Source organism: Pelecanus crispus, chromosome 13, assembly GCF_030463565.1.
Source record: "Pelecanus crispus isolate bPelCri1 chromosome 13, bPelCri1.pri, whole genome shotgun sequence".
NCBI lineage: Eukaryota > Metazoa > Chordata > Aves > Pelecaniformes > Pelecanidae > Pelecanus > Pelecanus crispus.
The window spans coordinates 13,061,541-13,081,860 of record NC_134655.1 but is presented as its reverse complement, the minus strand read 5'-3'; the positions used below and the strand labels follow the sequence as shown (position 1 = coordinate 13,081,860).

Genomic DNA, 20,320 nt, shown 5'->3' with positions numbered 1-20,320 from the left:
AGTTGGACGTTTAGATGAAAAAGGATTGCAACATTAATACAAATATATTAACCAAATGCATCCTTTTCATCTTCAGCCTTTGTGAAGGCAGCACACTAGGCAGCTGGGAAGGGCGTCAGCTCCATGAGAAGGTGCAAGCTGACCCAGGGACTCTTATGCTGCTTTTCAGGTGCTCGTGCCCCCAGTTGTCTCCATCCCCATGACCACTGATTCTGATGCAGCCCCTGGTGATGCAGGAATGGCCCTATGTCCTCCCACGATGTCCTGAGTGGCGCATCACAGACCAGGTGCAGCACAGCAGCACTGCCCACCCACTGTCTCAGGTAAGAGCTGGGTCTGGCAGCCTTTCTCATGGAAGCTTTTTGCAATGGTTGCAAATGTCTGTGGAGCAAACCAAGACCTCTGTTCCTGGTGGCAGTGAAAGCTGTTAGCTCCAGCCCCCCACTGGCTTGCACTTAATGAGAGTGTTAGCTCTCCTCAAGCGTTTTGGCTGTAAAGTGTTTCCCAAAGTAGAGCAAGAGAGACAACCTGCAGAGCTGGATTTCAAGCTTCCTTCAAAATAAAGAGCAAGAGGCCACCGTTAACAGCTCTTCTGTATTTGGTTGGGTTTACTTTTTTCCTGGAAATTTGGAAGAACATCAGCTTTTGCTGAAAATGTAGGCTTCTAATCTTCCTGCTTGCAGAGAAGAGCTTGGAAGTAAGCCCCTGGTGAATGCTGTAAGGCAGAGGAGGAGTCTGACCTCTTTCTAGTCTAGCTATCTTGAGGAACAGAGAGTGGGTGCTCACACTGCCAGTCTCCCTCCTCCTCCCCCCATGGTCTCTGAGCTGGCAGGCCAGCTCCTCACCAAGGACAGGCAGAGAGGTGAAGGTCTCCAGGATCCCTGGGTAAATGGCAGGGCAGAGTGGAGGTGAACAGAAAGTTGTGCTCGTGACTGTCTGCAAAGCTGCCTGTGCTCTGCACCGAGCTGTCACAAGCTGGTTTAGCACCTTGTCCTGGGTCAGCCAGGACAGCAAGACTGGGGAAATGCTGCCTCGGCTCTGCTAGAACATGGCTTCCCCTTTGCTGCCTGCAGCTGTTGTCCCCAGGGTACCTCTCACCTGATGGACGGTGTTTCCCTTGGGCGCTGGCAGTGTTGTTCCCAGGACAAATGAGGTCCCTGGCTCTACCTTTTCTTTTTTTCATCATGCTTCAAACAAGAAGAGCAAAGGCTGAGCCTGGGGTTCCTCCCTGCCATGGCTTGCCAGGAGCCTGGACCCATCTTGCCCCAGAGAGCCGGGGTCTGCAGGAGGAAGGCAAAGCTGTCTCTGGAGCAGCTCCAGCATGCAAGAATGAGGCCTGTGGCTGGGGCAGGCTCTTGGTAGCTGAATCAGGGCTTATTGGCCCTGGGGTGGCTGTTAGGTAGCTGCTACTGGGCCAGCGCATGGGTTGTTAATGAACAGCCCAGCAGATGAAGCAAGGAGGGAGAGGGTTAGAACAAGATGAGCAGGCAGATGCCCTCCTGAGCTGCCTGAGCCATCCAAGCATCTACAAGGGGGTCAGAGCCCTGTGGGGTTTGCTGGGAGAGGGGAGGGGAGCTGAGGCAAGGTGCCCTGTGGGACCCACCATCACTAAGCTGCAAGACAGTACATGGGGAGCGTGCAGACATCCTCAGCTCAGGTTATATCCACCACAGGTTTCCCCCAGTCCCTGCCTGAGCCTGGCTTTCTGCTGTGTGGGCATCAGTGTGTTGGGTGCCATGCACCTGCTGGCTCCTGCAAAGTTAATGACAGCCTGCCTCATTCAAATGGCCTGGCCATGCCCTCCTCGCAGGTGTAGGTGTTGCCACCCAGGAAACAGCCTTCCTCTCTTGGCCTTGCTTGTCCTGAAAGCTCCTGGCAGGCTGCAGACAGTTGTGCCCTGGCCTTGCTGAAGACCCCTTCCCGCAGTCTGGGAGCTGGTCTTGCATCTGTCAGGCCTAGGAGGTGGTGGGGAGAGGAGGCTGGCCATGCTGGTCCCAGAGGGAGAGACAGCAGCAGTCAGATGTGCAGGCAGGGAAGGAGGGGAAGAGAGAGAGAGATACAGGGAGCTTTTCATTCCCTCCCTGTAGGTGGAGGAGAGCATGGAAACAATGCTGGGCGGCAGGACTGGGGGGGGGCACAAGGAGCCAGCCCAGAGCTTTCTGGCAAAAACAAGCTATTTGCACCCAGTCCTGGCGGGCAGGAACATCTGTGCTGGCACCCAGCACTGGGCTGGGGCACGTGGGGGGCAAGGAGAGCATCTTTGGCTTCTTGGGTGTTAGGTCTCAAGGACCTGACTGTTTACCTTCTGGGTAGCCAAAGCTTGCTGGGACCATTCCCTGGGTAAATCTCTTCCCTCGCAAACACCCCTGTCTGTCCTGCATGTGCTCCAGCATCTGAGGGCAAGGTCTCTGCTGGTCACCCCATCCCAGCCCACCATCACCTTTACCATGCCCTTGCAGAGATAGGTGCTCTCCAGTGGCTGGAGCAATCCTTCTGTGCATGGCCAACTTCCCACAAGGAGCTTTCCCATGCTGGGGTGCCCTGCAGAGGGCAGATCTCTGGCCCCTTTGTGCTTTGCAGGCAGCCATGATGGCACCACCAGGGTTAAGGCAGGTTGGAGGCTGCTGGAATGCCACCAGACAAAGCTGGGATTGAGGCTGGCTGCGAGGCATTGCCGCCCCCCTCCAGATTCCTGGGGGGTCAGTGCTCAGGGTGCCCCGCTCTGCTAAGCACACGGCTCTCTTGCCTGCTTCCCTGCCGGGTGCTGCCTGGCGGCACCCGGAGGGGTGGGAGGTGATGCCCGCTCCTCCGGTGAAGCTGAGCGGCGCTGCGGTGGATCTGTGGCTAAGCACAGGTAGATGCGCTCGCCAGAGCCTGCGTGAGTGTTCTGCGCCTGAAAATAAAGCTGTTCAAGGGTGGAGGGGGAATGCAGGTCCAGGCTGCCACTGCTGGGGCTCTGTGGAAGGGATGCTTAGGGGATGTTCAGAGGGAAAGCACTGCATTTTCCCTCTGCTCGCTTGCATAGGTTTTGTCCCAGGGGAGCAGATGTTCAACACCTGGCCCCTGCTTAGCCACTGTCACTGGCTAGTCTACTGGGCATGGTCTGTGAGTTGCAGGCTTGGTGGGCTTTTAACTTCTTCAACAAGGTTGGGAGGACTGTGTTGTCTGCTGAGCTGTCCTGAAGTTGCACTTGCACCCAGGTAGAGCTGATCCCCTTCTTTGGTATCCCCTGGGATAGAGGGGAGGGCTGGAGTGTTCCCTGGAAGTGCTGTGGGGCTAACCTACTTCAGTGTCATGAGGATGTGCACATGCAGAGTATTGATTTTTCTATGTGCAAGCAGCAGTTTTAGCTTGAGTGGCTTATTATTCATGGCCCCAAGATTCCTCTGAAGTCTGTGGGTGATGGTTTCCTCTGTTTTCTTGTTGCTCCTGGAGTGGCAGGATTGGGAGGCAGAGAACAGCCTGGTGTTAGATGTTTTTAGATGAAACAAACTTATCACCAGTCTTGGCGATCATTTGATTTGTCTCTGAGAACTGGCATGAAGGGTGTATTGTTTTAGCTGTGCAGCCAAATTCCTTGTCTGGTGGTTTCCTTCTGCCTGTTGCTCTCCTTGGCTCAGCTGGATCTGTCCCCTGGACGCTTCTGGGAGCCCTTGGACAGGACAAGTGACAAGTACCTGCATGTTCCCCTTGGAAAAGCTGCTGCTTTCCCCGAGAGGTAGCTGCCCTTCTCTGGCAAAGGGGTGCCCATTGTATGCACTGTTTAGAAAGTGCTAATGCAGTTAATTATGGTTGATTAATCACCTGGGGATAATTATCACAAACGAGCTCTAATATCAAAGTAGCATTAGATGGAAATGCTGCCATTTCCCCACAAAGTACATCAATGTCTCACTTGTGGAAACGCAATGTGTCTGTGTGTTTTGCACAACAATGTTTTTTGGAGAGGAAATCCCCTCTCACTGAGTCCTATGTGAGATGCTTCCAGACCTGCTGGTGTGTGTTGCTGTTGCCAGCATGTGCAATGATGTCTTTGCTGCCATCATAAGCAGGAGCATGATACAGTGCTAAAGGCTTACGAGAGGATTCCTTCCTCCATCCACAGAGGATTTGTCCAGGGATCAGCACCTGTTTTTCCAGGCTAAGTGGCATGGTGCAAAGTGTGCTTCCTTTGTGTGACTGGGTTAGGATTTGCTGTCATTTGCCCCATGGCCTCTCAGCACATCCTTCCCACCACCGCTCGTTCTGGAGACGTGCAGAGGAGAAGCATCTGTGGAGAAGTGGCATCTCAGATTGGCTGTGCAGGCAGGGAATATCCTTGTGCTTCTGTAGAGGAGCAGGTGGAAGCTCACAGTACTGGGGATGGTGTAAAGGAGATTGGCAGGTCTCCTTGGTCCCTAGGAACAACAGGACACACAGTGCTTGCTGCTTCTTGAAACACAGCAGCCCTGTGCATGGAAAGAAATTGCTGTTAGCCCTGCAGAGACTGTGACACACAACGGCCAGCTCTGATTTAATACCTAGCAGGGAGGTAAGTTCATTGCTGGGTAACTGAGGAGCACAGAGATCCTGCAGAACAGGAGATGTGCGCTAAGCCCTTCCTTCAACCTTTCCTCTTAGTGCTGCTGGAGCTGGCACTGTATCCTTCCTCCAGGCACAGTCATGAGCTTCCCTCAAGCTGCTAAAAGACCCCTCTGGGAGCAGGGCAGCCCCCTTGTGAGTTGAAAAGCCAGGCAGGGTCAGGACAGAGGTGGGTAGGTGTCCCCAGGCAAGTGCTGTAAGCACCAGGCAGCAGTCTCTGGATGCAGTGTGGTTCTGTTTCTGCCCAGGTTGAGGCCTCGCAGGATGGTGCAGGACCTTCGTGTGTAACCCCCTGGGCTCCGAGCGGTGCCTCTGGGCCTCAGGCCCCTCTGGAGATGAATCTTTGCTGGAATGAGATCAAAAAGAAATCCCACAGCCTTCGGTAAGAGTCTCTGCCTGGAGCAAGCTCCAGGGCTGGCCTGGTCTTCCAGCCTTGCCTGCTGCATGTGCTTGTCAGGAGGTTTTTGAACTTGTTCAATTGATGAGCCACGTGAATTCACGGTGACCTTGGCTCTGTTTCCCTTCTTGTCCACATACCTCTGAGTCTTTCTCCCTACACTGAAAAGCATCCCCTCCATTTCCACCTATCCCATCCTTCTCTCCCTCCCTTCCTTCACTCCTGCTTGCTTTCTGCTGCTTTCTCCATCCTCTGCCGCTGCTGTCTCTGTGGCTTGTCTCTTTTTGCCCCACAGCTTTGCTGCCACCTCCTCTGTGCTTGTCCCTTTGCTGGGAGCCCTCTCCACTGTGAAGGCGGAACACAGCTTCCAGACCATCGGAGGTTGCAGCTCCACAGCCAGCATGACGGAGAGCTTAACTGGGGCATGTTAATTGTCTCCTGCCTTAATGCAAGGCTCCTGGAAGCTGCCCAGTCACATAAATGCCAAGCCAAGCGCCCCATGCTAGCCAGAGCACAGCCCCAGCCCACAGGCAGATGTGGAGCAGCTCTGTCCTCTGCTCCGTGCTCCAGGGTGATGACTAACCTCAGAGCTTCCTCTCCCCAGTGCCTCTGTGCTTCACCACAGCTGGCGGTGCAGCATCTGTGTGGGCTGAGGGTTGTGCACAGCCCATGCTGAGGTGTGCTGCCAGTCACTGGCGGGGTCCTGTGGGTGCCCCCGGGGTCACCACCCCAGCCACGGTGCTGTGCCTCCCCTCCCCAGGGAACCTGCTCCTCTCCTGTCTGTCTGACCACCGTCCTGCCGTCCTCGCTCTCCCGCCAGGGCTCGGCTGGAGGCCTTTTCTGACCACAGTGGGAAGCTGCAGGTGCCTCTCCAGGAGATCATAGACTGGCTTGGGCAGAAGGATGAGGAGCTCTCAGCACAGCTGCCCCTGCGGGGTGACGTCCTCCTGGTGCAGCAGGAAAAGGAGATGCACGCGGTATGTTCCCTTGCGCCTCCCCTGCCACCATTCACTACAAAGATGAGCTGCAGGTGGGCAGCCCTGCCTGGGACCCCCCACCTTGTGTCACTGCCCATGCCCACAGCCTATGAGTGCACCAATCCTTGCCCATCTCCATCTCTGCTTCCATTGGAAAGGCAGAGCCCCAATCCCGTAGCAAATGCCCATGGCACATGACAGGCGGAGCCCATCTGGTTTTAGAAAAAAAAATCTGTATTACAGCCTCAAGTCATTTGCAGGTGCTGCAGCCAGTAGTGGGCCCCATCGCTTCTCTCCTAGTTTCCTCCTTAAGTCCTACCTCTGCAACAGAGGGAATTGCTTCTCACCAGCCTCTGCTTTTTGGGGGCCTGAGGAGGTCAGTTGGTCTAAAGGCAACCCAGTGGTTGGGACATGAGTGATTCCTGCAGTAGCACATTATAATCATATCTGAAACTGGGGTAAACCCAGGCAGATCAGAGTTTCCTGGTTCCCTGATCAGAGCATTTCCTTCTTGCTGCCCATGGCTGTTGGCCTTTAGTTGTTTTTTTACTGCTGCTATCCCTCATCCTTGCTGGAGCTAGCTATTTCCCCAGTGCACAAATAGCTGATCCAGCAGACAGCACAAGTCGGGGGCTGCAGTTGGAGGGGAGGAAAGGACATCCTAACCAGCCTGCCTCCAAAGTCTGCCCTGATGGATATGCTCCTTTGGGACATCCGGCTGTTCCCCTCCTTGCTCCTCCAGCAGCTGAACCTGTTGCTGAACAGCTGCTGGAAAGACTGTTCGCATGCCCGTGCTCTTGCTGCATGAGTGAGGAGCATCTCCAAGCAGTGCCTGCGAAAGCATCATCAATAAAGCATTTCCTCTTGCATAGTCCTGCCTCAACACACCCTTCTGGGCTTGCTGTTCCGCCTCCCTCCTGCAGCAAAGCTGCAGTCCAGTCCTCTGCAGAAGCCACCTTTCATGACCACCACCAGGTGGTCATTCCTTCCCCAAACTGCAAAAATATTTCTATGTTAACTTCTCTCTGTGTCTCCAGTGAGGTTTGGGCCCTGGAGTGAATAAATCACTGCAGCCCTTGGCAAGGAGGCAGCAGGGGCATGATTCTCCAGCTCAGCCTGCTGTCTCATCTCTGTGCTCTGCTCTCCAGGCTTTCATGGAAGAAGTGAAGTCTCGGGGACCATACATTTACTCTGTCCTGGAGTCAGCACAGGCTTTCCTTTCCCAGCATCCATTTGAGGAATTAGAAGAACCAACTGCAGAAAGCAAAGGTCCGTGGAGCTTCCCCTTCCTTGTTCTCCCACAGCACAGCTTCTCCTGGGTTGGACCTGAGAGGATGGAGCAGAGGTGGTTGGTGTGGCTCAAAGCAGCACGTCAGTGCTCTGCTTTGTGCCATCATGCACCAGGCTGTTTCCAGTCCTTTGGCCAAAGGTCAGACCAGTGCAGAGCAGTGCTTCTGTCCTGGGTGAAGGCAGAGGCTGCTAGTGCAGCCCATGATGGGGTGCATCTCATGAGACAGTATCAGATGTGCTCGGGGGTAGGTTTTTAAAGGACAGCAGGGCTTCTGCCTGTGAGGACAGACAAAGGTGTGTGGGCAGGCTGGATACCTAGAGGAGCTGGTGCAGAGGTGGATACTATTATCACTGGGCTTCCCTCCTTCTTTCCAGTTTTCCCTAGATTTTTATCTCCCTTTTCCCTGTCATCGCCCCATCTCTTGCCCACTCTCCTATGGGCTGGACTCTCATTTTTGATCTCTATTCCCCTTCTGCTTTGCCTTCACAGATGTCTCTCCCCGGCACCGGATCCAAAACATCAGCCGCTTTGTCTGGAAGCAGGCAAATGTGGCCAGTGAGCTGTGGGAGAAGCTCACGGCCCGGTGCGTGGACCAGCACCGTCACATTGAACGGACGCTGGAGCAGCTGCTAGAGATTAAAGGGGCCATGGAGGAGCTCAGCATGACACTGGACCAGGCTGAAAGCATACGCGGAACCTGGGAACCCATTGGGGACCTCTTCATTGACTCCTTACTGGATCACATCCAGTCGACCAAGGTACTTCTGGCTCTGAGAAGACTCCAGCCTTGGCCCCAGAGCTGATGAGATGCTGCTTCCCAGGAGGGAAGTGCTCCTCCTCCTGACTGCTCAGTCCAATGCAGCCTTGTTACTGGGGGTCTCAGGGGCCAGGTCCTCCCTCCGACAGCCCCCTAGCTTTGTGAGGGTGGATTTGGCCTGCAGTGTCCTGAGCAATTGGCTGTGCTGAGCACCTTGTCATGGTACAGACCTTACACAGGTACAGTGGCTCAGCATAAATGAGCCATTGTCCATGTTCCACTTCTCGGGAGATTTGAGTAATCTCCAGCCTGGCTGGTTTGTTTTGTGTTTTTTTGGGTTTTTTTTCCTCCACTAAGGTGTCCTGTGGGAGGGTTAGTCAGCAGCATCTTGCCAGCCACTAGCCCACTCTAGCTTGTAGCAGAGGAATCAGATCCAAGTCCTGACCGCTTGCCTGCTTCTTTTCCTTCTTCCCCTGCCCTGTGTCTGTTCCCCTGGGCATGGGACTCCAGCTGTTCGAAGAGGAGCTCTCCCCCATGAAGGATGGGGTGAAAGTGGTCAATGATCTTGCGCACCAGCTTGCCATCTCAGATGTCCACCTGTCCATGGAGAACTCCCGTACCCTGGAGCAGATCAACATGCGCTGGAAGCAACTGCAGGTGGGATGGAGTCAGGACCAAGCACTGTAAATAAACTATAGGTGGGAGGACACTGGGGAAGGGCTGTCACTGCTGAGCTTCAAGGATGATAAAGTAAGGCTTGGCATAGCAGGGATGGTATAGTTGGTGTTCCTGGAGGAGGAGAACATCAGTTCAGTGTGAGGAACGTGGCTGGTAAATCTGTAGAGGTCTTGAGCAGGAAAAGGCAATGGGAGGAACAAAGGATGCTGTCTGAGGGGAATCAAGATCTGATGGGGGGAGTCAGTACCAGATGTGGCTTTGTTGATGTCTGTGAAAATATGGATACAGGTGAGCTGGTGATGTAGCCTGTGCTGCCTCAGCCTGTGGGAGGAGGCTGAGCGGAGTGGGCAATGCAAATACCAAGGCAGGTGAGGAAGGAAGAGGACCTGCGTGCTAGGGCATGTCTGAGTCCATCCACAGGCCTTCCTGAATGGGGCTTCAATCTGAAATGCCTGATGGGCTGCCATTTGAATTCTTCTGTCCCATTCTCCAGGCCTCTGTAAATGAACGCCTGAAGCAGCTCCAAGATGCCCACCGGGACTTCGGACCAGGCTCCCAGCACTTCCTCTCCTGTACGTGAGCGGATCCTCCTGGCTTCCTGCCATGAGGCTGCCCCTGCAGAGTGGCTTAGCATGAGCTGTGGCACGGGAGAATGGGGTGCAGAGTCCTGTTTCTGGGCCCAGAGCCGTGCACGCAGCTACAAAAGGGCCCAGGCCAATGCCTGGTGCATAGGAACCAGAGCAGGAGGCATGTCCTAAAGTTAGTGTTGTGCTACCTCACCTTGTGGGACCAAGGGTGGGACATGATTGTGGTTCCCCCTTCAGAGTGCCAAACTGTGACACTTGCAGCAGCAGCTCCCAAGTGATACTGGGACTGTGCCAGCCTCAGAGACTGGATGGGCAAGACAACAGATGGCAGAAAAAGGCAGTCCCCCATATCCCATGTTAGTCGTTCAGAGGCCAAAAATGTGCACGTTAAGAAGGTTTTCATTCACGTGGCGAGGCAGAGGGATGCTGTTCCTACAGAGCTGAGCTGCTGCTGGCTCTCAGACCTGCAAAAGATGGGCAGCAGGTTGTGCTCCGGAGTCTGGGGTCTGTCCTTGGAAATGCTGAGCTCTGCAGGGTCTCCAGATGTCAATGGGGTTTGTTGGCTTGTGTTTCTCTGTAGATCATGTCCTCCTATCTGAATGGAAGAACAACTTTTCCAGCTGTTGGAATTGATAAGCTGCCGGTGACAAGGGAAAATAGCTGAGGGTCATAAAAGGGCTTTTGTCCTCTAGATAACAAACATAGGGTAGTAGGCAACTGGTATGGGGATGCATCCTCATCTTCCCAAGATACTGCACCTGACACACAGAGCATGAGTAATGGGAACAGCAGATGCTGTGGGTGCCCAAGCCTGGCCATTAACAGGCAGCACTGTGTGTGTGCCTGAATCCCAGCTGCTATGAGCCCTGCCCACTGGTGACCACAACGTTGCCTTGGGCATCATCAAAAGCACCAAGAAGTGTCTCTTCCTGAGTTCTGAGCTCAGCAAGATTGAGCCCCTGTCTCAAGAAAGGCAAGATGCCTCTGACAAAACCAGCAGTCTTGTGCCTCTCTTAAAGGCAGCATCCACTTGCCTGCTGCGACAACCCCAGTTGGTGATTTGGGAAGGCACAGCCTCTTCAGAGGCACCCACCTGCTGGCACAGTCCCACTGGGCTCTCATCAGAAACATCATCAACCTAAAGGAGCATTTGGTGTTGATCTGACATCTATGTCTCTCTCCTTGCAGCCTCTGTCCAAGTCCCCTGGGAGCGAGCCATTTCCCCCAACAAAGTGCCGTACTACATCAAGTGAGTGTGTGCCAAACCACAGCACATGGTCTTCTCTGGCCCAGTGGGAAGAGGAATTGGGGACCAATTAGGAGTGGGGGCAGTAAGTTGACTGGTCTGAGCACTGACCTCCAGTGAAGCGTGTCATCCCCAACCTGGCAGAGCCAGGCTTTCCCAGCCTGCTGAGGTGCTGCTGGCTGGAAGGAGGGCTGGCAGCAAGTGGGGGTATCCTCCTGTGGGCATACTCCATGCTGCTGTGGCTGGGGAGTGTGCTCACTGTGGTGCAGCAGCCCTAGCGTCTGCAGGCACTGGGGGACTCGCTCTCAGGGCCACTTGGGTTCTTTTTTTTTTAATCTCTCATGGCAGCTGCTTAATTCCCGGCTTGACTCTTGGTTTCCTTCTATTTTTCTTCCAGCCACCAGGCCCAGACGACATGCTGGGACCACCCAAAGATGACAGAGTTGTACCAGACGCTGGGTAAGGAGGCTGCCACAAAACCATTCGAGTAGCATCTGCCTTTTTGCAGCGTGGCATGCTGTGAGATCCCCCCCCCCCCCCCCCCAACCTGCTCCCCTCTGTGGCACAGGACCCCCCAAAGCAATGGAGTGTAACCCCCCTGCCAGGCTCTGCCCCTCCTCCTCCCACACACACTCTGCTTCTGCTGGTGGGGCTGGTGTCTGGGAACTGCAACTCTGCTTCCTGCCCTGGAGATAAGGATGCCAAACTGTAGTTTTATTCTTCTTTTCCTGTGTTGTTGCAGCGGATTTGAACAACATCAAGTTCTCAGCGTATCGGACGGCTATGAAACTACGACGGGTGCAAAAAGCCCTTCGATGTGAGTGTGGGAAGTATTTGCCTCCTGCTGGGTCTCCCTCAATAAAGGCATTAAACTAACACAAGCTTTTATCAGCACATCAAAGGCAGGAGCCCACCAGGAGACAGGTAGCTGAGGCATGAAGCTCTAGGAAGATGAGCCTGTGGCTGGAAAGCTGAACAAATCCACGGGCAAGGTGTCTGTGTCAGCACCTTTCTTTGCAGGCTTAGGGTGGAAATGCCTCAAGGGCAGGTGTTAGTCAAAGGGATTTGAGAAAGAAGTGGTCCAGCTCAGAGTTACAAAGCTTGTGGGATCAGGCAGGGATTCACCCAGGAGCTCTAAGGGAACCCAGAGAAGCTATGGATGTAACTGAGAGCAGAAACCAGCCTTGCTAGCAGGGGCAGTGAGGGCTCCACTACTTAAAGAGAAGGAAGGGAGCCAATAAACCTGACTTCTGCACTGTTGGTAAAACTCCAGTTAAAATGAGGATTAATAGCCAGGTGAATGTGATGCCATAGGAGTTCAACATGATGCATGGCTCTCTGAGGGGCAGCTGCTCCTCAGAAACTGCTGAGGAGTTTCCAGGGGAATCGGCGAGCAGGTGGATGGGAATCTGATAGATGCAGCATCCTTGGTTGCTGGAGAGCTTATGGCAAGGCCTCTCGCCTGAGGCTCTGTCAAAATGAAACAGCAGGAGGATGAGGGAAAATCTCCTCCTGAATTAATTGTTCCCAACAGCGAGGAGACACAGCCAGGCAGCAGTGGGGTCCCAGGGTCCCAGACAGACCTGTGCTCCTTGACATCTTGTGAAAGGCCTGGAAGAAGGCAATGAGTGAGGGCCAGAGGAGGTTTGGTACTTGGGGGAGTTGAACCCTGGCTGCAGAGTAGTTTCATGACACTGTAGTGACCAGGCTGTCCCACACCTGGGGACATTCAGGGATGATGTAGTGCAAATAGGTGAAAGAAGCAGTTAGCTTTCTCCAGCCTGCAAAGATGTCCATGCAGCAGTGGCTGCAGAAACACCAGGCATGGTGAGGAAGAGGGCAGAGAGCAAAGTAAAGCTCTTCCGTGTGCTGCTTGTGAATCTTTGGTTACCTGTCTCTTGCATCTCACATCCTGTGCTGGCATCTTCTTCCCAGCCCAGAAATGATGTGGAAGAATGTGAATGAGTGCTTCTTACTCAATATGTACTTGAGAAGGGCAAGAAGGCTGCCAAAGCGGCTTCCCCATAATGAGAGGTTTGGTGGAGTGAGTGGCCGTGTAGGAAAGAGGCAGCGTGGGACATGTCAGAGCCATGTGCAGTCGTGGGTAGTGTGGACGTGAGGGTGGGCAGGAGTGATACTCACTGGCATGTGAATTGGGAGTCCCCAGTGCAACTGTCAGCAGCTTTGACAGGAGAAAGGAGGACTTTTCCACAGAGTGAAGTCACAGTGTTGAAATGGCACATGATTACTGGGTACTGAGAACATAAATGGTCTCAGAAATGGGAAGACTTTCAGGAGAGAAAGATTGCTGGCTGCTAAACACAGTAGCACATACAACCTGCAGCCATAGGAATCTGAAAGCAGGGTAGCCAGGGTAGCTCACGCTGTCCTAGCTCCATTGTATGTTTGTACCTCAACACCTGCTGCTGGTCAGATCTGGAGACAGGACTGTTCCACCTCTGGGCAGCTGCTCGTAGGGTCTGTGTGGCTCTATGCTCCCTCATCTCCCCACACCAGCCTCGCAGGGACACAGCACATACAGAGGCCAGCTCTGGGTACCTGCGGCTCTGCACAAGAGTCTGTCATGGGTAGCGTTTTTGTGGCCATGGCTGGCCACAGCAACAGGGAAGGAAGGTCACACAGAATGGTGGCTCAAGTGGTGATGCGGGTATTTTGGAAGGGGTTTATGGGTGGGAGATCAATTCTGGGAGCTGTGCCCATCCTGCCAGCACCTTCTGCACTGCAGAATCTGCCCCAGGGCAGGGCTGTGTCTCCCTCCTCTTGGTTCTCACCTCTCCCATTTTCCTCTCTGCCTCTGATTCCTCCTGTGCTTTCTGCACAGTGGACATGGTGACCCTGGCCACAGCCTTGGAAATCTTCAACGAGCATGACCTGCAGCCCAGTGACCGGGCAATGGATGTGGTGGAGGTCATCCACTGCCTGACTGCCCTCTACGAGAGGCTGGAGGAGGAGCGGGGCATCCTGGTGAATGTGCCGCTCTGTGTGGACATGAGCCTCAACTGGCTGCTGAATGTCTTTGACAGGTACAGGTCCCTTGGTGTGCCCCTGAGCTGTGGGGCTGCTATGCTTGGAAGGAAACCTCTGTGCTGCTCTTCCAGGTGGCAGCGCTGCAAAAAGGCCCTGGCCACTAGTGAGGGGGCTTCCCGGCACAGGCTTGTCTTGCTGACCCCCCTGCATAAAGAAAAGCTCCAAAATATTTGCAAACCTGTGCAATATCTTGCCTTGCAGTGGCCGCAGCGGGAAGATGAGGGCTCTCTCCTTCAAGACGGGCATTGCATGTCTGTGCGGGACAGAGGTCAAGGAGAAGTTTCAGTGTGAGTCACCCATCTCCCTCCCCCAGGGCCTGGTGTGGAGTAACCTGGGGAAAGTGGGAGTGCTTTTGTTTCATGGCCTAGCCCTTCTATGCCCAGAAAGAGCAGAGAAACAGCTTTCCTGCAGTGACTAATCTACTTGCATTGCCGTGCCTCCTTCTCTCCCTCCCCAAGCCTACACTGCCTAAATTAGGATGCATTTTTGCAGACTGACTGGTGCTGCGGTGATCTTGCTTGCATGGTACTATAAGGAACAGTGCAGAGAAGGCAAAGAGGCAATGGTTATCCAGGGATTCCCAGAAGGAAAAAACCTGAGGGTTCATGGCTGGGAAGTAGGTTCCAGACAAATTAAATGAAGCCCCTTTCCTCACTGTGTTTTAACCATGGTACTCTCTGCCATGGGATACTGCGGAGGGATTAGCATAGGAAGTACCAAGGGGTTAAATAAAGGGATTGGGCAGATTCACAGAGGACAGGCCAGCTGTGGCTGTTAAAGAAGTGATGTATGTAACCTCTGTCTCAAGGAGACTCTAAACTCCTGGTTATTGGGAGCTGCAAGGATACTGGTAAAGGTCATTTAATCATAGCTCAATTGTTCCCTCTTATTCGAGCTCCCTGCCGGAGATGTGTGGCGGGGCCCCTGGTCTGATCCACACACCGCTCCCCAGTGCCTGTGTCCTGCCCTGTGTGTTGGGGCATCAGCCGTGTCTCTAACAGGGCTGTGTGTCTCTCCCGTGGGCAGATCTCTTCAGCCAAGTGGCGAACGCCGGGGGACTGTGTGACCAGCGGCACCTTGGCGTCCTGCTCCACGAGGCCATCCAGGTCCCACGCCAGCTGGGGGAGGTGGCAGCATTTGGGGGCAGCAATGTGGAGCCCAGCATCCGCAGCTGCTTCCGCTTTGTGAGTAGGGTGCCGTGGCCCGTGCTGCCCCTTCTGCAGCAGCCGTGCCAGGGGCAGGCTCCCGGAGTTGGCGAGGAGCTTGCACACCATCACAGCTGGGTCCCAGCTCTGAGCAGCCCCTTCCTCTCTCCTCCCCAGAGCAACGGGAAGCCCACCATTGAGGCATCCCAGTTCCTGGAGTGGGCCAACCTGGAGCCACAGTCCATGGTGTGGCTGGCTGTGCTGCACCGGGTGACCATGGCTGAGCAGGTGAAGCACCAGACCAAATGCTCCGTCTGCCGGCAGTGCCCTATCAAGGGCTTCAGGTAGGGGTTGTGATACGGGACCTTGGCCTCCAAGGGAAGTGCATGGTGACCTGCAGGAGGGAGCTGAATTTGCTCTGTGCTGTTGGGGGAACCTAGAGCTCTGCAGCAGCAGATCAGACCAGGTGCAAGCAGAGGGGAAGGAGCAGGATTCTTTTCTGGGGACTTCAGCCATCAGCAATGTGGGTTCAGTGGGGTGTGAGAGCAACACAGACCATCTCTGTCCCCTGCTGAGCTCTCCTTGGGCTCCAAAATGATGTGTTTTTGCTGAATCTCACTGCCTCCCTATGGCCTCTTGATCTCTTCAGGTATCGGAGCCTGAAGCAGTTCAATGTGGATATCTGCCAGACTTGCTTCCTCACTGGGCGAGCCAGCAAGGGCAACAAGCTGCACTACCCCATCATGGAGTACTACACCCCGGTACGGAGCTGGGCTGGGCTGGGCTGGGAGGGTCTTGGCTCAGCGCAGGTCCCCATCGATGACAGCAGCCTTGTGATGTTTAAGCTGGTGCAGCCCCAGAAGTGGATCCCTTGTATGTTTTTGTTCCCCTCTGCATGCTGGAAGTTGCCTGTGTCCCTGCTATTCTGGGGCTCGTGGTGAGCAGGATGCATGGCATCCACCAGTGCCCAGCTTGGCTTGTGCCAGGCCCCACAACAGGCTGACAGAACTGCTGTGTGCCCTCCTTGTTTCCTCAGTTGTCTGCCTCTTCCTCCATGGAGCTTGTGCCCAGCCTGAAGGGACGACTTTCCTGCAGATCCTGACCTGTGGTCCCCCACTTTTCATTAAGCAGCACCTTGGTAATGTTTGTGTGTCTGCAGACCACGTCCAGTGAGAACATGAGAGACTTTGCTACAACACTGAAGAACAAGTTTCGGTCCAAGCAGTACTTCAGCAAGCACCCACAGAGAGGTTACCTGCCCGTCCAGTCTGTACTCGAGGCTGACTTCTCCGAGACGTGAGTTGGCTGGGTCCCAGGCTGTGCCTTTCGACCCTGCCTGGTATGTAGGCTCCACAGATGGAAGCAGCATCTCAGCTGCAACACAGGGCTCCTGTGGGAGGGCTGGAGGAGGCACTTGCTCTGGGGGTGATACAGCACCTAGTTCTTGGAGGAGCAGAGATTTCAGTCACCCCCTCCAGCCTGTTCCTGGCTCTTCTCAGCCCAGGTGAGACCAGGGCAGTCTCTCCAAGCCCTAGCTTTGAGCGAGGACTGCAAAGCCTTGCTGACCAGTGTGCATCTCTTCCAGACCAGCCTCCTCCCCGATGTTACCACACGCCGACACCCACTCCCGGATTGAGCACTTTGCCAGCAGGTATCACCACTGGGCACTGCTGTCACGCCGGGGCATGGAGCATGACTCCAGTGGGTGCGGAAGGGTTTCAGGACAGATGTGTGGTGAGCCTCTGCTGCCCACAGCCCCCTCCATGCCTCCCAGCATGCAGTGTGGCAGGCAGAGGCTGGCTGTGGCAGCTCACGCTGCGGTGCCATTGAGAAGAGGCAGCTGCAGGACCAGGCAAACCTGCCTGCACCACTTTGCACCTGCATGGAACGTGGCTGATGCCATGCAAATCGGTGGCAAAACCCCTGCATTTGACAGCAGATGTCTTAGTGATGAAGCAGCCTCCATGTACCCCCCAGTATGAGCTGCTGGTTGGATTCTCACCAGGCAGAGCCCTCAATGTCTCGCTCTGCCTGTGCACTCACCAGTGCTGCTTTGCATGCTTCCCATTGCTGCTGCCTTGTTGTTTGTAATGCCTCTGCCCTCACCACAGGTCCAGGCAGAGTAGGGACCTGAGGAGCACAGGGAGCCTGTAGCTCAGGCCCTAGGCTGGAGCTGGTACACTTTCACCCCTTTCCTTTGCTTATGTGAGAGAAGGCTGAGCTGGCTGCATGGCAGCAGCCCTTTATTCCAGAGCCTGTCAGTCCAGAGCAGCAGGGCCTTTTGTTTTCTAAAAAGGCAAAACTCTATAGAGCATGCAAAGAGGGGCAGACTGGTGCAGGCCAGCTGGGAGACCCTGCCAGAGAGGGGTCTTGCAGGGGCTGCGGTAAGTAGGGTGCATTGAGCAGGCATTCAGGGTGTGTCTGACCATATCTCAACCTGTTTCTCTTTCCTCCAGGCTTGCAGAGATGGAAAGTCAGAACTGTTCCTTCTTCAATGACAGCCTGTCACCTGATGATAGCCTGTGAGTTCTGCATCCTTTCCCTCCTGCTGAGTCAGGGCTCCTGTGGCTCCATCCCTGCCTAGCCAGGGCACAGAAATGCTTTCCTTCCCAGCTCCTTTGAGTCTGAGGCTCTTGGGCACCCCCAGCTACCCAGGGGTGCTGAGCCACTTTTGAGCTCTAGACCTGAAGCAGCCAGAACAAGCTCCCATACAATACCACCTCCCTCCAGGCACCTTCCCCAAGGGCACACAAATCCCTTGAGATTGATGTTCCTCACTAAGGTGTTTCTCCACCTGCTGCAACAGGGACGAGGACCAGTATCTGCTGCGCCATTCCAGCCCCGTCACTGACAGAGAGCCTGTGGGCAGCCAGCAGGTTCTGGGAAGCCTCCACATGGATGACAAGGGAGAGCTGGAGCGAATCCTGGCCCACTTAGAGGATGAAAACAGGTAGGGGCATGGGTGACTCTGAAAGTCACCCCTTATAGCCTAAGGGAAAAGGGCTAGAGAAGCCTGGCAGAGCTTGGAGCGGAGCCAGGAGATAGCTGCTGGGGCTGGAGGTAGGGATTGGAGGAGCTGAGTGGGCTGATTTGCAGGGTGTCTAGGCTGAGCCCTAAAACCTTCATGGGAGCACTCGGTGAGTGTGTGCTCTCCAAGGAAGGGAGAAGACTGTTCCCCAAAATGTTCCTGCCCCCATCCCTAGAACCTCTTCCTCTCCTGAACCCCAAACTGGTTGAAGTGAGCCCAGGGCACTGCTGTCTCTCTTGTCCCTGAGCCCCTTGCAAACAGTAGTGGTGCTGCTCTGGACCACATGAGGTGAGGCTCTAGGCAGGGCAGCTCAGCTCAGGAGGAGGTGATGCTTTCCCTGCCCTTGTTCTCAGCCTCTTGGGAAGCAGTTGCATGTCTTTTTGTAAACCACATGAGTAGGGTAGAGCTGCAGGCAGGCCACCCTGTAGTGCAGGGACAAAGTCCAGGAGCATGCTGGTTCTCAAGCTTCACATGTGGCAAAACCTCCACGGGTGTTTTGTCTCTGAGTTATGGGCCATCCCCAGTTCGCAGCTGTCGGGTGTTTCCCAGCAGTCTCTAGAAAGGAGAGCAGTGATGCTGACCTAGGCTATCTTGCAGGATTCTCCAGGGAGAGCTAAGACGTTTGAAATGGCAGCATGATGAGGCGGTGGAGTCTCCATCCTTGGCTACAGGTCCCCCTGAATCAGTGCAAGACCCACATAATGATGAGCTCCTGGCAGAAGCACGAATCCTCCGGCAGCACAAGAGCCGCCTGGAGACCCGCATGCAGATCCTGGAGGACCACAACAAGCAGCTGGAGTCCCAGCTGCACCGACTGAGGGAGCTGCTGCTGCAGGTACTCTCAGAGCAAGGATCTGGGGAAGCCCATCTTGGGGTGGGCTTTGCCATAAGAGAGCTGCGGCAGTGGCAGAAAGGGATGGTCAGAAAGTGGGGAAGACAAGGACAGAGGATTGTGACAGGTCTCCTTCTCTCTCCAGCCTCCAGCAGAGTCAGATGGCAATGGTTCAGCAGCCTCTTCCTTAGCTTCATCTCCACATCAGTCTGAAGGCAGCCAGGCAAAGGAGAAAGAGCACAACACCCCTGACACTGAAGCTGCAGGTGAGGATTGGTGTTGGGCTGAACTCTTGGCCCTGCTCCCTTGGTTCAATGCTGCAGGAAGCTGCCTGCCATCCTGCCAAGATGCTGGCTGGCGAGGCAGATACCCAGGGAGCCGGCTCACCACCCCTGCCCTCTTTCCCACTGCAGATGAGGTGGAAGCCAAAACCCAGGAAGTCAGCATGTGCTTGGAAGACATCATGGAGAAGCTGCGGAGCGCCTTCCCCAACTCTCGAGGTACTCGAGTGAAATCCCCCTCTCTGGCCTCTTACTGCTCCCTCAGATGAGGTTTTCCCCACGGACACCTGCCCCGATCCCAGCTTCCCTGCGATGGCTGATCCTCCGCAGTGCCTACAGCCAAGAGCTATGCTGCTGTGGTGCTGCTGGGACTGGTGTGTGACCTGGGCGCAGAGAGGATGAGGAGGAGGTTTCACACCTGCAAGGAAAGGCAATCAGCTGCCAAGAATATGGACCAACTAGATCCCCCCCAGATGAGCTGCAAGGCAGCCTCCTGCCCTGCTTGCGACCCTGAATCGCACGGGGCTCCCCACTGCAAAGATGGACAGACCTGCTAGCATCGAGTTTGCAGCAATCACCTTGAGCCACCTCCTCGTTTCGTCCCTGTCCAGACCCCTCTCCAAGGGGAGGTCAAGGCCCCAATTACCTGGCGAGATGGAAGCAATGGTGCAAGCTCTCCTAGCTGCTCATGGATGGCTCTTCCCAGCAGGGATGGGGACCAGGGGATGCATGTGTGGATGGTGCTCCACTCACCCAGTGGGGTTTGGTGTTGGTCTTTCTGCTGACCATCTGTGTTCCAGCCCAGGAGCAGCACTTGGTCCCTCACCCACACTGCCCATGCTTGTGCTGGGGAGCAACATTGCTTGGTGCCAGCAATAACATGAGGTGGGGGAGAGCTTCCCTCTCTGCCCATGCAGACCCTTGCCCACTTTCTGTCATCCCTGAGCAGGCTCCTTCCTCCTGGCTGTGCAGCAGCCCTGTTCTAACCAGGTGGCTCTGGGTCCTATTTTCCTGACCTCTTCATTTCTCTTTCAGGTATGACCTCCCTTATCTAACACCTCCTGTGAGCCAGAGGCTTTTCCTAACCAGCTACCTGGCTGCTTTCCTCCCCCTCCTCTCCCTGCCATGCTCCCTGTGCTGCGGCAGACCTCACACAGACTCCCTCCGAGCTGGTTGTGCAGGATGCTTGCCAGCTCCAGAAGATCTCAGGGGAACATAGGTCATGCAGGAGCAGGACTGTGGGCTCCCCAGGAGGCTGGCTTGGTCACTCAGCCACAGTGTCCAAGCCTGGGTAGACATGTTCAGAAGAAAGAACAGAAGCCATGACAGCTGCCTGTCTCCCCCGGCACTCGTGGGCTGCTGCCTTTGACTGCAGCCCTCGGGGGATGCACAGCTCAGCATCCCACTCCTCTTCAGTTGTGCCCAGGGGCCTCCAGGTTTATGGGCACCAAAACACTCCTGGAGCCACCCAG

General features: G+C 55.0%; 1 protein-coding gene across 2 annotated transcripts; it reads left to right on the top strand.

The window, feature by feature from the left end:
- Positions 1-215: 215 nt before the first annotated feature.
- Positions 216-19,903, top strand: DRP2 (dystrophin related protein 2). 2 transcript variants are annotated; one of them, XM_075720460.1, is made up of 23 exons: positions 216-323; positions 4,830-4,963; positions 5,799-5,955; positions 7,104-7,224; positions 7,736-8,004; positions 8,514-8,660; positions 9,175-9,253; positions 10,457-10,517; positions 10,912-10,973; positions 11,257-11,331; positions 13,357-13,558; positions 13,764-13,849; positions 14,589-14,746; positions 14,885-15,051; positions 15,357-15,468; positions 15,867-16,003; positions 16,293-16,358; positions 17,164-17,229; positions 17,514-17,657; positions 18,333-18,570; positions 18,713-18,833; positions 18,981-19,067; positions 19,884-19,903. In XM_075720460.1, the coding sequence occupies exons 1-23, from the start codon at positions 216-218 to the stop codon at positions 19,901-19,903; spliced, it is 2,817 nt and encodes a 938-aa protein (XP_075576575.1). The 2 variants fall into 2 exon arrangements, with proteins under 2 accessions (XP_075576575.1, XP_075576574.1); XM_075720459.1 differs by lacking the exon at positions 19,884-19,903 and having other exon boundaries at positions 18,981-19,117.
- Positions 19,904-20,320: the final 417 nt, after the last annotated feature.